General features: G+C 34.8%; 1 protein-coding gene across 2 annotated transcripts in view; it reads left to right on the plus strand.

The window, feature by feature from the left end:
- The window catches only part of LOC140436992 (chymotrypsin-C-like), a 76764-nt gene that overhangs the window by 18686 nt on the left and 44119 nt on the right, over positions 1-13959 (plus strand). For both annotated transcript variants that reach the window (XM_072526201.1, XM_072526202.1), the window contains exon 2: positions 7275-7624. In XM_072526201.1, coding sequence (XP_072382302.1) covers positions 7275-7624 — 350 coding nt within the window. The remainder of the gene's footprint in view (positions 1-7274; positions 7625-13959) is intronic.

The raw sequence follows: 13959 nt of genomic DNA on the forward strand, positions 1-13959 counted from the left end.
GTAAATTAGAAAATTTCAAATCGTATTTCTTAAACATTTTTATTAGTTCTCTTTAATTACCTTGATTTAACGAATGCTCCGATTTATCGTGTCCCCTAAAAGATAATTCCTGACAACTTAAAAAAATTACAATACCAATTAAACGACGTAAAACTGCGTGATTATTTTTTACAATTTCGTTATGTTTAATAGCATTTTCGCGTTGGGCATTATCTAATGAAACATAGATATTTTGTTTTCCAAATAAATCTAATTTAATCTGGCTGTAAGTATGATCTTTCGAAATATCATGTTTATGTAAAGCCCTAAATAATTCCTTTAAATTATCGTAACCAGATTCACACCACGGATTTTGATGTTTGCCCCTAGTTGTCGAAAATAAAATGCAAGGCCAACAGAAAAGTTTGTTTTTTATTTCACTCCCGGTAAGCCATGAGTACTTGCTGTACCAATTATCTGAAAATGATCTATTACTTCCCTTACCCGTACTAATATTTATAAGCCGGGACATTTTAGGCAAAGGACGCCCCTTATTTTTAATAACAATTTGTTCTTCGTATGGAATAGATGAAAACCCATTATGCAAAATATAATTTACAATATCAGACTTATCAATACTTACAGTTTCTCCCATGGCTTGCATTTTTTAGGTTAATTTACCTGAATTTGTTTACACTTTAATTTAAAAAAAACTTCTATGTCAAACCCTTTAACCTTTAACTATTTACGGCAGACGTAACGTATCATAGTATTACTTTAGAAAATAAAAATAAATCATATAAAGAAAGGCTAGTTCGTGCACTGAATATCACTTCACTTTACTACTTACGTTCTTATATGAAATAACATTTCATCCCGCGCTCGCAATGTACAGTTCGCGACCAATCACCAATCTAAATGAAGCATCGGCAAATTTAATTTTGCCATACTTGGTAATTAAGTTCATATGGAAAGAAATGTATATTTGGTTGCTAATCAACTAATATTCCGTTGATTTTTACAAGTAAATCGTCAAGGTTGGGATCGGCTCGCCGAAAACGCAAAACGTGCCTTTTTAAGAATCCACAGGCGGATGGATGTCTCCGATATCGAATAATCAATTCGAAAAGTGTCTACGCAGGGATCACTTAACGCTCAGATTGGACGAATTCTTTTAAAAACCATGAATAAAATTTAGTCTTTATTATCTCATTATCTCACAGATATTTTTTTATTTCACAAAAACAAATGACATCAACTGATTACCTGCCACAATTAATTATTGAAATACTGATTAAATTAAATATTAAAAAAAAACTATAATGTCTATAAAGGTGCGGGTCGGCACTGCCTACCCTGACCGGCCGCCACTGTTTAAACTGAAATAATGCTGCACGGCGGTTAAGAATTTACAGATTTTCAATACGCAACTATGTAGATAATTAATCTTACTCTTGGAAGTATTATTGGTTGCCAACCAATTTTTCCGGGTCAAAAAATCTTATGTACAAAGGCTACATTTTAGAAATTCGTTTTTTCTTAATATACCATGTATTACCGTAATTTATTAAAATTTTGATACAGTTCATATGGTACTAATGGTGCGGTATAATGAAATTTACTTGATAATATATTGTACAAACGCCCTAGTTACTAAAATATCTTTCTCTCAAAATGAGCCAAAGTTACCCTGGTAGGCCAAAGTCACCCGAAATTAGGTACGGTATGTGTATTATGGTCTTCCATTTTTTTTTAAATGTATTTAAATTTTTCTTGCGCGTTTATATACTATAATCAACTACTATGTCAAAAGTAACGTCTTGTTACCAAGACAATTCAATATTTATTGGCTTTTTACTCAATCTGTTATATAACGATAAAGTATATACCATACGCCACACATTTATACACAAGTAGAATAGAAATAAATATCTAATAATAATACTATAAATAGAATTTTTTGAGGATTTTGGTAAAACCCGCTGCAAAAAAATGTTTTTATTTACACCATTCAAATTTAAAATTTATTATCATTTTAGACAATGGTTTGAAATGTCTTTTGCATACGAATAAAACTCATGAATAATTTATTGTTTTCCGATGTCTAATCGAATCAATAGAATTTGAGGTTTATAACCACAATTTATATACAAGGTGCGGCAAAAGTCATTTAACCGTTCTGCATACTAAAAAAAATGGAGAGATTCAAAAATTTAGTTTATTATTAAAAAAGCTTAAATACAGATACAAAATAAAGTTCCTCTCTACATTTTAGGCTTAAACTTCAAACCGTCTTTGTCAAAGCATTTTAGGCACCGCTTGAGCACGCGAAAACAGATCTTCCTACAGAATTCCTGGTTAGCACGGCGAGTTTCGAATTACTCTTCAATCATCCCTTTTAAATGCTGAATATTTCATATTGGGGTGACAAACACTTTATCGATAAATGCTTTTGACAAAGTGAAATCACACGACGTTAAGTCTGGCTTACGAGCAGGCCATTTATGAAAGCATGAACTTGTAATCCGTAGTGAGGCGGAGCTCTGTCCTGATGAAAATATCGAAGAGCTTCTAACTGTGGATTATTGTCAAGTTTTTCTTTTAAATCCATGACTATTCGTTATAATGTGGGCCGACAAAACCGCATAAATTCCAGCCTATAGTGTGATACCATTAACATTTAACTCTCGTGTGATGATTACCTGAGGGTAGACACAGTACACACAATTTTTTGCACACGATTACATAAACAAGGAATTATTTCATAAAACAGGTGTTGCCTGATGCGTTACGACCGGTTCAATAGGCGTTAAGATACGTAACGTATCTAATTCCTTTATGACATGACATTATGTTTGATTTTTCTGTAATATTCAATTTTATTCCTTAAACCCTGTAACCTGACACCTCACATAGCCCTGTATGGTCCATTGTCATGTTAGATTTTTCTATATTATTGTATTATTCTCCTTACGTAATGGAAAAAATTTGAAATTGACACTACCAAAACATAGCCGTTATGTTTAGTTTTTAAAAAGTGTAACACTTGCAATAAATATTCTTGTGAGTAAGTGACTCACTCACTTACTCACAAGAATAGAGTTTATCGAGAAAAATCGAAGATACCTCAATTTTCCAGCAAAATACCTGCCTTACGATGTGCCGCACATGTGCCTTACGATGTCCCTATTTAAAATTAAGGGTTTATGGTACTAGAGGGAGGAATTGACAAATGACAGATATCTGTATCGTTAAAAGATCATGATACTATGATGATTAAGAAGATAAGATATTGCGCATAAGTCGTGACGTAATTGGAGAGTTGCACGTTCGTAATGTCAGTTTTTTGTATGTGTAAATAAATAATCTTTAATAAATAGTTTGGAGATATCCTTTTGTGTACGATTATTGTACTTATTAAATCTTTATTTAATATTATTATTTTGCTCATTGAATAATTTCATCACAGAATGCATAAAAATCCCATTTAACTTTAACAAGAATTCAAATTCTACTCTCCAATGACGGCATGCGCGAACACGACCGACTTTGTGCTACGGGAAGATCCTTGTAGTCTTGTTAGTCATAGTATCATGTTAAAAGATGACTCCTTTGGAGTAAAAACCGACCTGTTTCATGATTTTTACCAAATTCAATGAATATTGCAAAATAACAAGGTAAGAATGTCGCAATACTATTGAAACTAGTGAATCTGGCATAAGTAACAGCTTAATAGAAAGTTCTCAATTACCAAGCGATATTTCGGAGTCAGGTTACACAGTTTTGTGTCAAGATATTTGCTTGACACAAAAAATGATGTCTAATTTGATAGAAACAACTGAAGGTTCGAAAGAATCTCAGTCTGAGGAGGACAAAATACTTCAAAATATAATTATAGAAGCTCACTACTTGGAGGAAAATCATATAATTAACGATAAAATTATCGGGACTGTTTGAAGTACCGTCACTCGGGGTGAATCCGGACGATTTTCGCGGTTTCTTGACAATAAATCGTTTGAAGTAGTTCTAAAAAATTCCAAAAAAACTATTTAAATACTTTGATATCTCCAGCATAAGGGATTCTGATAAAAATTTTAAAATTTTACTGCGACACTTTAATTTTTTGGGTTATTTAGTGTCCGAATTCGCCCCTACGTGTGGGCTGAAACCAGACATAGCATTATTTTGTATTATAAATCGTATTCGGCCGTGAATAGGGGTTAATTCGGGCAGAAAAAGATAAAAACTTTCGGACAGACAAAAAATAAAAAAAAAACATTTTAAATTTGAAAAAAAATTATTTCGACAAAACAGCATGAATATAAAATAAAACAGGACTCCTTAATTCTAAACACATTCTATAAAATAAGACTAACAAAAAAAACTTAAAATTCCACACTTAAACTAAAAACTGGAAAAAATTTATTGGATTCGAATATTTTCCATTCGTAATAGAATGAGAAATTGGTATCTCTCATATCCGTCACTTTTTCAAGAATTTTTTTAAACATTTGAGTCCCCTCAATTATACTTTCATTTTTTATTTGAGGATACGTAAAATAGACCCCCATTTTTTCTAATGTTTGCTTTCTAAGAAAATTGACAAGATAAAGATTTTTCTTCTTATCAATTACCTCTGTAACATTCCCAACATAATATTTATCTACATTCTTTGGTGAATCTAATTTAACAAGTACAAAAGTATTAATGTCTATAGAACAATCGGTCTCACCCATTTTAATTTGTTCACTTCTAACCTCAGCCTCTTCTTTAGTCTGCAGTTCTGTTCCACTTTGGTCATTCTCACTACTTATTCTACACTCTTCAGTTTCCCTTTCTTATCCGATTAATGGTTGTTCTAAATCTCTTACGCTTACCCCTTTACCTGCAGGCCCCTGTAACTTATTGCCCCGTGTTTTTAAACGTTCTTGGGTTGCGCCCTATCTACTTTCATGAAGAAAGTTTTGAAGAGTGTTAGTCCAGTGGTCTTGGTTTTCGGTTTCTGAAGGTTCACTAGCTGGTAACTTTTTGATGACGTCGTCTGACTTTAATTCCGCAAGATTTAAAACCAGACGTAATATTATCTTTGATATGAACAATTGCTTTTTTAAATAGCCCAGGAAACTCAGACTTGGGAATAGACAGACATTCTATATTTTTGGTTTTCCATTCAGTAAGGGTATTTCGCCACGACTTTTTAAATGGAGCAAAAAAGTGACGTCTAGCGGCTGTAACAAATGCGTTGCATTTGGAGGCAGCATCACCAACTGAATGTCATACTTTTCGTAGTTTTCGACAATATGTTTAATAGACATATGGCTAGCTAAGTTATCGCCTATGATCACTTTTTTCCCTGGCAATTTTTTAAAATATGAGAGAAGAATTTTATCAAACCAGTCTTCGAATATTGGAGAGTCGAACCAGCCTGACTTTGTTCTATTATAGACACACCCTTCTGGCCCCCCCTCTACCCATGATGGATATAAGTGTAGCGATTTGTACACCACATATGGGGCTAAAAGTACACCTGATCCGCTAATAGCCATCATAACTAATGTGCTGGCTTTGCTCGAATCCATTATTCTTTCTTTCGACCCTTTTTGATCCGCGGCGGCACAACACTTTTATTCGTCGTAATTGACAATGTGAGACGGGAGAACGCCTTCAAGTGTGTTTTTTAAATTTTTAAAATAGTTTTTCGAGTAACATTTGCCTCCCCCCCACCCCCGCTTTATATTTTGGGTCATACGTTCTGTTAGAACATCTAAAACCAGTCAAACCCGGGTAGATTGTTCTTATAAACCGTAATAGTTTGTCCTTTTCTATCCAGATAGCTTTTTATTAAGACTCTTATATCGGAACGGGTCATGGGAAACCCCCATTTACAAAATTTTATGATACCTTGTGCTATCATTCTTTCTTCTTGTGCACTAAGAGTATTTTGTCAACCTTGTTGAAATGTCGGTTTGCCTTTGAGTCAATTGTGCAAGGTGAATTTTGGTACAAGATAATATTCAGCAGCTTGTCTTAAGGTTTTCATTTTATTCCTAACATTAGAAATAGATCTTTCCATATTTTTTGAATTGTAATTCATGAAGTTTATACCTACTTTCTTTTTGTACTTTCGCACCATGGTATCCAGATTTGCCCTACCTGAAGACAAATTTTTGCAAATTAATTTCTGAAAAAAAACTAGACTAAATACAACTATATTATTTTATACATAGGTTGTCAACATACCACCAAACAGTTTATTGCCACTCCGTAGCTCTTACATATAATTGCTTTCTTGTACAGTAGTTTCTTTTTAACATTAAAAAAAAAGCCTGAAATTTAAAGGTTATAAAATACGTACCTACGAGTCAACAAAATGTTTGGTACGATGTCACGTACATCACTATATCTCGACTACTACTAACTCAGACTTCTCAGACCCGACAAAATTCAGTACAAATAGTTGATTTGTGAGTTCGCGCATGGGTAACAGTGACGTAGAAGTAGACAGAGGTGGGTTTGTACAAATTCACCCATACTGTCCAGATTCACCCCGAGGTATTGTATGTTGTTGGTTTTGTTGCATACAAATTCAAGCATAAATGTAGTTTAGGAAACCCTACAAAATTATGAGACATATATGGAACCAGATTGGCTACAGACAGTCTCTAGAGGTTCTCTTTTGTACCCAAACGAAGAAGTTTTTTAACTTCCATAAATAAATTTTAATATTGTAGTATAAAATATTTAATAAATCTTTATAATGAATTTTCGGCCGGATTCATTACTGGAACATTGTAAATTAAGCTAATGTTGGAAAATGTAAGTCAAAGTTCGAAGATCTTTTGTAACACAATCATTTAAAACAAGTTTCTCTAATTTTAAATGTTAATTAAGTGATTCAGAAAGTGTTTTTAATATTTAACCATTCTTTATATTTTGTTCAAATTACATTTTTTGGAAATATTCAAGTAATGAATTTGACCATCGAAATATGTAATATGATTACCTATATGTATATTGCCTTGCAGGGTAAGCGTTAGTGTTCTAATAGAAACTTTGCTTCGCACATGACGTCAGGCAGTGCGAGAGAGATAGAGCTAGCTTGTACAATAGCATACCGGTATCTGTGTATCGTGGTGCAGACAAAGTACTGAGCTTCTGCCATTAAAAAATTTCCGCTATTTCCCATTTAAACACCACTTCAGCAATACATATCAAACATTTATTTTGAATTTGAATTATATATATATATATATATATATATATATATATATATATATATTCTTTTTATCTTCTAGAACTGGTTTGGTATAGTAAAGACCGATGACAATACCATGTACAAAATTCAAGCTCCAAACAAGAAGCTACTAGCTAATGTACCTACAAAAGTTCGCTTTTATATTAAATACGACACCAGTCAACCCCCTCCGAAGTTGGTGGAAATTCGTCTCAATGCCAAAACCGTTTGTCCTGAAAAGGGAGCGACGACCGAGGCTCCTGCAAGTACTGATATGTACTTCACAAGTCCTGAATTGACAATTCCATTAAGTACTCAAACGCCTATTGAAAGGCCTATTCAACGACCATCAAGACCATCTATAAGACCTAATGTACCTGTAAATCCACCAGTCAGCTCTATTGATAATTTGTAAGTATAATTATTTGTTATATAAAATTTAAAAAATGATAAGTTTTTAAGGGGATGTGTAGGTTGGGGTGTGATTCTCGAGAAAGAAGGGTTTATTTCGTAACAACTTCACTGCAAATAGGTAGCAACCCACAGGTTGATGTAAATTATAGTAAAACAGATTGCTTGATGTGGTGTATTCAGATGAATAAAATAAAACAATTAAAACTACATTATACATATACACACATGTTGATTGCTATTTAGACAATATGACAATGACAATATGGCAGACAACCGTTGACAGCATCCTACGTCACAATGGTTGACAGGGTTGCCAAGTATAATCTTGTTACATCCTCCCCCTTTGGATCAGACGTAGAAGATGACTGATACAAAACATGTATGGTTGTTGATTGTTGGCGAGGGCTTGGGACAAACCTCGGGCATCATTCATGGGCGTCTTGGTAACGCTTAGGACGGTGCTTGGAACGCCTGGGTCTCTGCACAGAACCATTACTCTTTGCAGGTAAAGGGGTACTTCTGGGGTCACGGGTTGTGGTTTCAGGTACACCAGAACTTGAGGATTTCTGCGTTGGCTTTAGGTGTCGTTTTGGGATAGCCCCTTTGGCTTCATCTGGAACACCTTTCTGCAACGTATTTGAAGGTCGTCCTCTACTACGTAACTCATGTAGAGGTGTTATAGGCGAATTGGAATCATCCTCCACAAAAGGATGGAGAGCAGATACATGGTACTTTCCAACTGCTATATCCGGGTGCGTTACAGTTGCTAACTCGTACGAAGTAGGAGAAAGTTGGTTGAGGATAAGGTATGGGCCATCGAAACGCGGCGCAAATTTGGAAGACAGTCCTGCATCACTCTTACTAAGGATGTGAGTCTTTACGAGAACTTTCTGTCCTTTGTTAAACACAACGGTTTCACGAAAATGTTTATCTGCGTACAGTTTCGAAGCGTCTTGGCGTAACTCATTATTCTCACGCGCACTTAGTAAAATGTCCGTATGTCTGCGCAAGTACGGCGTTATCTCAGGAATAACCGTTTCACTAGCGATAATAGCTCGTAAGTCTTTATGCACATCTGTGGGCGTACGTAGCTCACGTGCAAAGTTCAAATACGCCGGGGAATAACCGGTAGCTAAATTTGGTACCGTATTCATGGAAAAACGAATACTTGGTAGCACTTCATCCCATTTAGTATGGTCCCTTTGCACTAATATAGAAATCTGAATCTTTAGATCGCGATTTTTACGTTCCTCCGGATTTGAGGCAGGGTGATAAACAGGAATGAGTGATTGCTGAATACCTAGGCAGTATGTAAACTGCTGCATTATTTTACTAACGAATTGGGGTCCGTTGTCACTTATTATTCTACGAGGGGTGCCGTATCGTAAACATATTTCGCTTATTAGTACCTTTGTGCACTCCTCCGCAGTAGCTTGTTTTAACGGGAATATTTCTATCCATTTCGTGGAAGTATCTTCCACTGCGAAAATCCATCTGTTTCCTTTTTCAGTTACAGGTAGTGGACCCACTAAATCAATTGCAACGCATTCAAAGCGTTGTGCCAATACAGGTGTCTGGATCAGACCTGCTGGTTTCAGATTAAAAGGTTTATACCTTTGGCAGTCGATGCATTTCTTTATATGCTTTATGACATCTCGCCTAATAGTAGGCCAGTAGTAACGAAGGGCAATTCTTTGAATTGTCTTTTCAACACCATAATGTCCTGCGATGGGCATATCATGGCACTCTTTCAAAACATCGGCTATTTTACTTTGAGGCACTACTAACTGAGCGTCTTCACATTCAAGGTCTTGATTATATCTATACAAGACTCCCTGATTCATGACATAACCGCGATCAGTATATCGGGTGATGTCTACTAATTCAGGTTCTTCCGATTCAAGGCAATCAATAATTATTTTAAGCTGTGAGTCAGTGAACTGTTCCTCTCTAAGTTTCTTATTACTTATCGTTGGTACATCCATTGCGATAGTACAGAGGTCACAAATATCTTTCGTGTCTGGACCACAGATAGGCCTTGATAACATATCGGCGATACGATTCGTTCGTCCGGGAACATATTCAATTCGTAGGTCATAACTTTGCACTTCCAATGACCATCTAGCAAGGCGGCCAGTAGGAGATTTTAGTGACATCAACCATCTCAGTGGTTGATGATCTGTTTTGACAATAATAGGCGAACTTTCTATGTAACCCCGGAATTTATTAATTGCATATACTACAGCTAAAGCTTCTCGCTCTGTCGTACTATAGTTACGTTCAGCGGCTGTGAGTAAGCGACTTGCATACTCTATCGGCTTTTCATTTTCTTCCTCCCCCTGGAGGAGACATGCGCCAAGTGCATATGAACTTGCGTCTGTTTTTATTATAAAAGAGTTTGTAAAAGTTGCTTGTTGCAGAATAGGAGCTTGCGTAAGCAATCTTTTAAGAGTTTCATAAGCCTGGTTTTGTGCTGGTCCCCAAACAAATGCTACATTCTTCTTAGTTAAGTCTGAAAGAGGTTTGGATATACCTGCGAAGTTTGGCACAAAACGTCGAAACCAACTACAAGTTTGTAAAAATGATAAAACATGTTTAACATTGCGTGGTATAGGCATGTCAGCAATTGCTGATATCTTCCCAGGATCAGGAGCGATCCCATTGGGCGTCAGAAGGTGCCCTAAATACTTGACAGAAGAGCGCACAAAAGTACATTTCGCCCTATTTACACACAATTTAAATACTTGCAATCTTTGAAACACATTAGTTAGATCGTTGATATGATTTTCAAACGAACTAGATAGAATAATAATATCATCTAAATATGCCAAAATAGTGACACTTGGTAATCCGCTACGAAAACGATCAATAAGCCTTTGAAAAGTAGCAGGCGCGTTTCGGAGACCAAAAGGCATACGGTTAAATCTAAAAATACCAAAAGGAGTAATAAAAGAAGTTTTATCTCGATCTGATGGACGAACACTTATTTGATGATAACCACTTTTCAAATCTAGTGTTGTCATAAATAGTGTCTGTGTTCTCGCATGCAATAGATCATCCATCCTCGGCAGAGGATACCTATCTGGTACAGTTATTTCGTTGAGGCGTCTGTAATCGACGCACATGCGAAAAGTACCGTCTTTTTTAGGAACGAGCACAGTAGGTGCAGCATAAGCTGAGTCGGATTCATCAATGATTTCCATTTCCAATAAATGATGGATTTCATTTTTGAGTATTTCAGCTTTCTGAGGAGTGGTCCTATAAGGAGGCACAGCGATTGGAATATCACTGGTTAAATTAATACAATGTTCAGCAAATGGTGTAGGTTCATTATGTTCCATAAAAACACCACTGTACTGATTTATCAAGCATTGTAAGGTACTACGATCAGAAGTATTTAACTGTGAGGCTTCGTCCTGTCGTAAAGTGAGTTCGAGAAGGTTAATTGAAGCATTGCAGGAGTTAGGTTCCCGTAATAATTTATGTTAAACATTAGGAGAATCAGCAAATGAGAATTTCATTTGAGGGATATTAATAATAATATCAGCATTTTTTAAGAAGTCTACGCCAAGAAGAGTTTTAGCTGATGTGTGCTCAGGAAATGCAACAAAAGTTGTAGGTATGGATCTATCTAATAGGAGAACCAAACATTCAAAAATATGAGCTGTTACTGTGCGGCTTATGCCGTCAGCAAGCACTAAACTCATTTCCTTGGAAACATAGTGTAGACCTTTGTTTACAAAATGATTGTATAGCTTAATTCCAGCTATAGTACATTTTGCTCCAGTATCAACATATGCGCAACCACTCAAACCTAAGACACTTATTGGTAAGAGGAGGCGATTATTCAAATTGTTAGTTTCTGCTAAAAGAAGCTCTACAGAAGAGGCTGCTTCTGTAGTAATAGGATTTACAGAAATTTTACAGTTAGGACAATTAGTGCGAACATAACCAGGAGTATTGCAACCATAACAAACTACACTGGAAGAACGTTGAGGAGGTACATTTGAATTGCTAGGATTCGTATTTAGACGACTAGGAGGTACATACGTGCTAACTGAATCATTAGAATTAGATTGCTTAGTCTTTTGACTAATATTATTAAATTTTCTGCATTCTGACTGAATATGGCCAAAATGTTTACAAAACGTACACTTAGATTTGAATTTTATTTTGCAAGGGTCCTTTTCTGGATTTGATTGAGGTTTTTGTCGACGATCAGAGTCGGTAGCAACTAAACCTTCCTTTAAGGATGCTTCGATTTCTCGAGATTCCATTAAAAGTTCCTTAAAGTTTTGAAGTTTATTTCTTGGTAGCCTTTTTCGTAATTTGCGTACCAGTAAGCCATAAACCATATCCAACTGAACCTCTTCAGTTAGGGTATAAGGTAATTGTGCAAGCAAAGCTCGAATATGGGAAACAAATAATTCAGTAGGTTCACTAGAATTTTGTTCACGCGAGAATACTTCTCGAAATATTAAATGAGGCGGAAGTTTTTTCGAATAGGCATCTTTTAAGGCCTGTACAGCATCTTCCCATGTGAGAACTGTATTTTTAATACCTTGCCACCATGTAGCAGCAAAACCATTAAGCAGCATGGATAAACCACGAAGAGCATTCTCATCACTTATTTGGGAGCAGTCCTTAAAAGTGATTACATTGTCAAGAAAAGCTTCAACATCAGCGTTAATAGTACCATCAAAACGAGCAGTACATTTAACGAAATTTCCACCTGACATATGTGTAGGAGTTCTCGTAAGATCTCTGATTTGTACCAAAAGATCTTCAGATACTTGTTTATTAGAATTAGTAAGTACTGAAAGTAAAGATTGAAACTGATCTTGAGACATTGTCACCATAGCAGGAGCAGAACACTCTCCTGTAAGATTTTGTGAATTGGCTTTCGGCATTGTTCAAGATATGACAGACAACCAAATATCACTAAATATGCAATAAAATTATTTTATTGTAAAACTGAAATGGTTATATAAGCAATAAAAGTTATTTTATTGAAAAAAGATATATAATTATGAGCAATAAGTTATTTTATTGAGAATGGGATATAATTATATGCAATAAAAGATTTTATTGAAAGAGTTATATAATTATATACGCAATAAAAGTTATTTTATTGAGAAAAAATGTATAATTATACGCAATAAATGTTATTTTATTGAAAAAATTGTATAATTATACGCAATAAAAACTATTTTATTGAAAAGGTTGTATAATTATAAGCAATAAATGTTATTTTATTGAAAAAGTTGTATAATTATACGCAATAAAAGTTATTTTTATTGAAACAATTGTATAATTATACGCAATAAATATTATTTTATTGAAAAAGTTGTATAATTATACGCAATAAATGTTATTTTATTGAAAAGGTTGTATAATTATACGCAATAAAAGCTATTTTATTGAAAAAGTTGTACAATTATATATTTTAATAGAAAATCTGAACAAATTGGATAAAATTTTACATTTGGCAAAAAAGTGTTGAAAAAATTTGAAGAACTACGAAATTATGTTAAACATAGGCAACACTGCGTAGAACGACAAACGAAAACGAGTATTCGCTAGAATAATCGAAATGAATCGAATTCCGTACGGTCATGATCACGTCGATGCAAAATCGATATGCCGGCATGGACAAGCGTAAAACGGCGCGAAATGGATGGTGCCATGCTATGAAAGTAGGGTTATTGATTCAAAAAAAATACTTACAGCGAAATCTACGGTATTAAAAGTACTTTAACACTTACGAAATAATGTTCATTCTCGGCCACTAGTTGGGACGCCAGGTTTAAGGGGATGTGTAGGTTGGGGTGTGATTCTTGAGAAAGAAGGGTTTATTTCGTAACAACTTCACTGCAAATAGGTAGCAACGCACAGGTTGATGTAAATTATAGTAAAACACATTGCTTGATGTGGTGTATTCAGATGAATAAAATAAAACCATTAAAACTACATTATACATATACACGCATGTTGATTGCTATTTAGACAATATGACAATGACAATATGGCAGACAACCGTTGACAGCATCCTACGTCACAATGGTTGACAGGGTTGCCAAGTATAATCTTGTTACAGGTTAAAATAATGAGAAACTTTAAACTATAAGGAAAGATTTTTGTTCTAAGTCTTCTCGCTGACCCAATGTTTTCGACAAGCTGAGTACTTCGATATTAACGCTGTCATCATAAGTCATTATAACTTCCCATCATCTATTGATGATACTTAATTTAGGTTAAATAGCACAGCCTTTTAGTCTGCATTAATACATCCAAACTGATCTCAGTAATTGTTTATTTATTGGTCATTTATT

The sequence above is a fragment of the Diabrotica undecimpunctata genome, chromosome 3, assembly GCF_040954645.1.
Source record: "Diabrotica undecimpunctata isolate CICGRU chromosome 3, icDiaUnde3, whole genome shotgun sequence".
Lineage (NCBI taxonomy): Eukaryota > Metazoa > Arthropoda > Insecta > Coleoptera > Chrysomelidae > Diabrotica > Diabrotica undecimpunctata.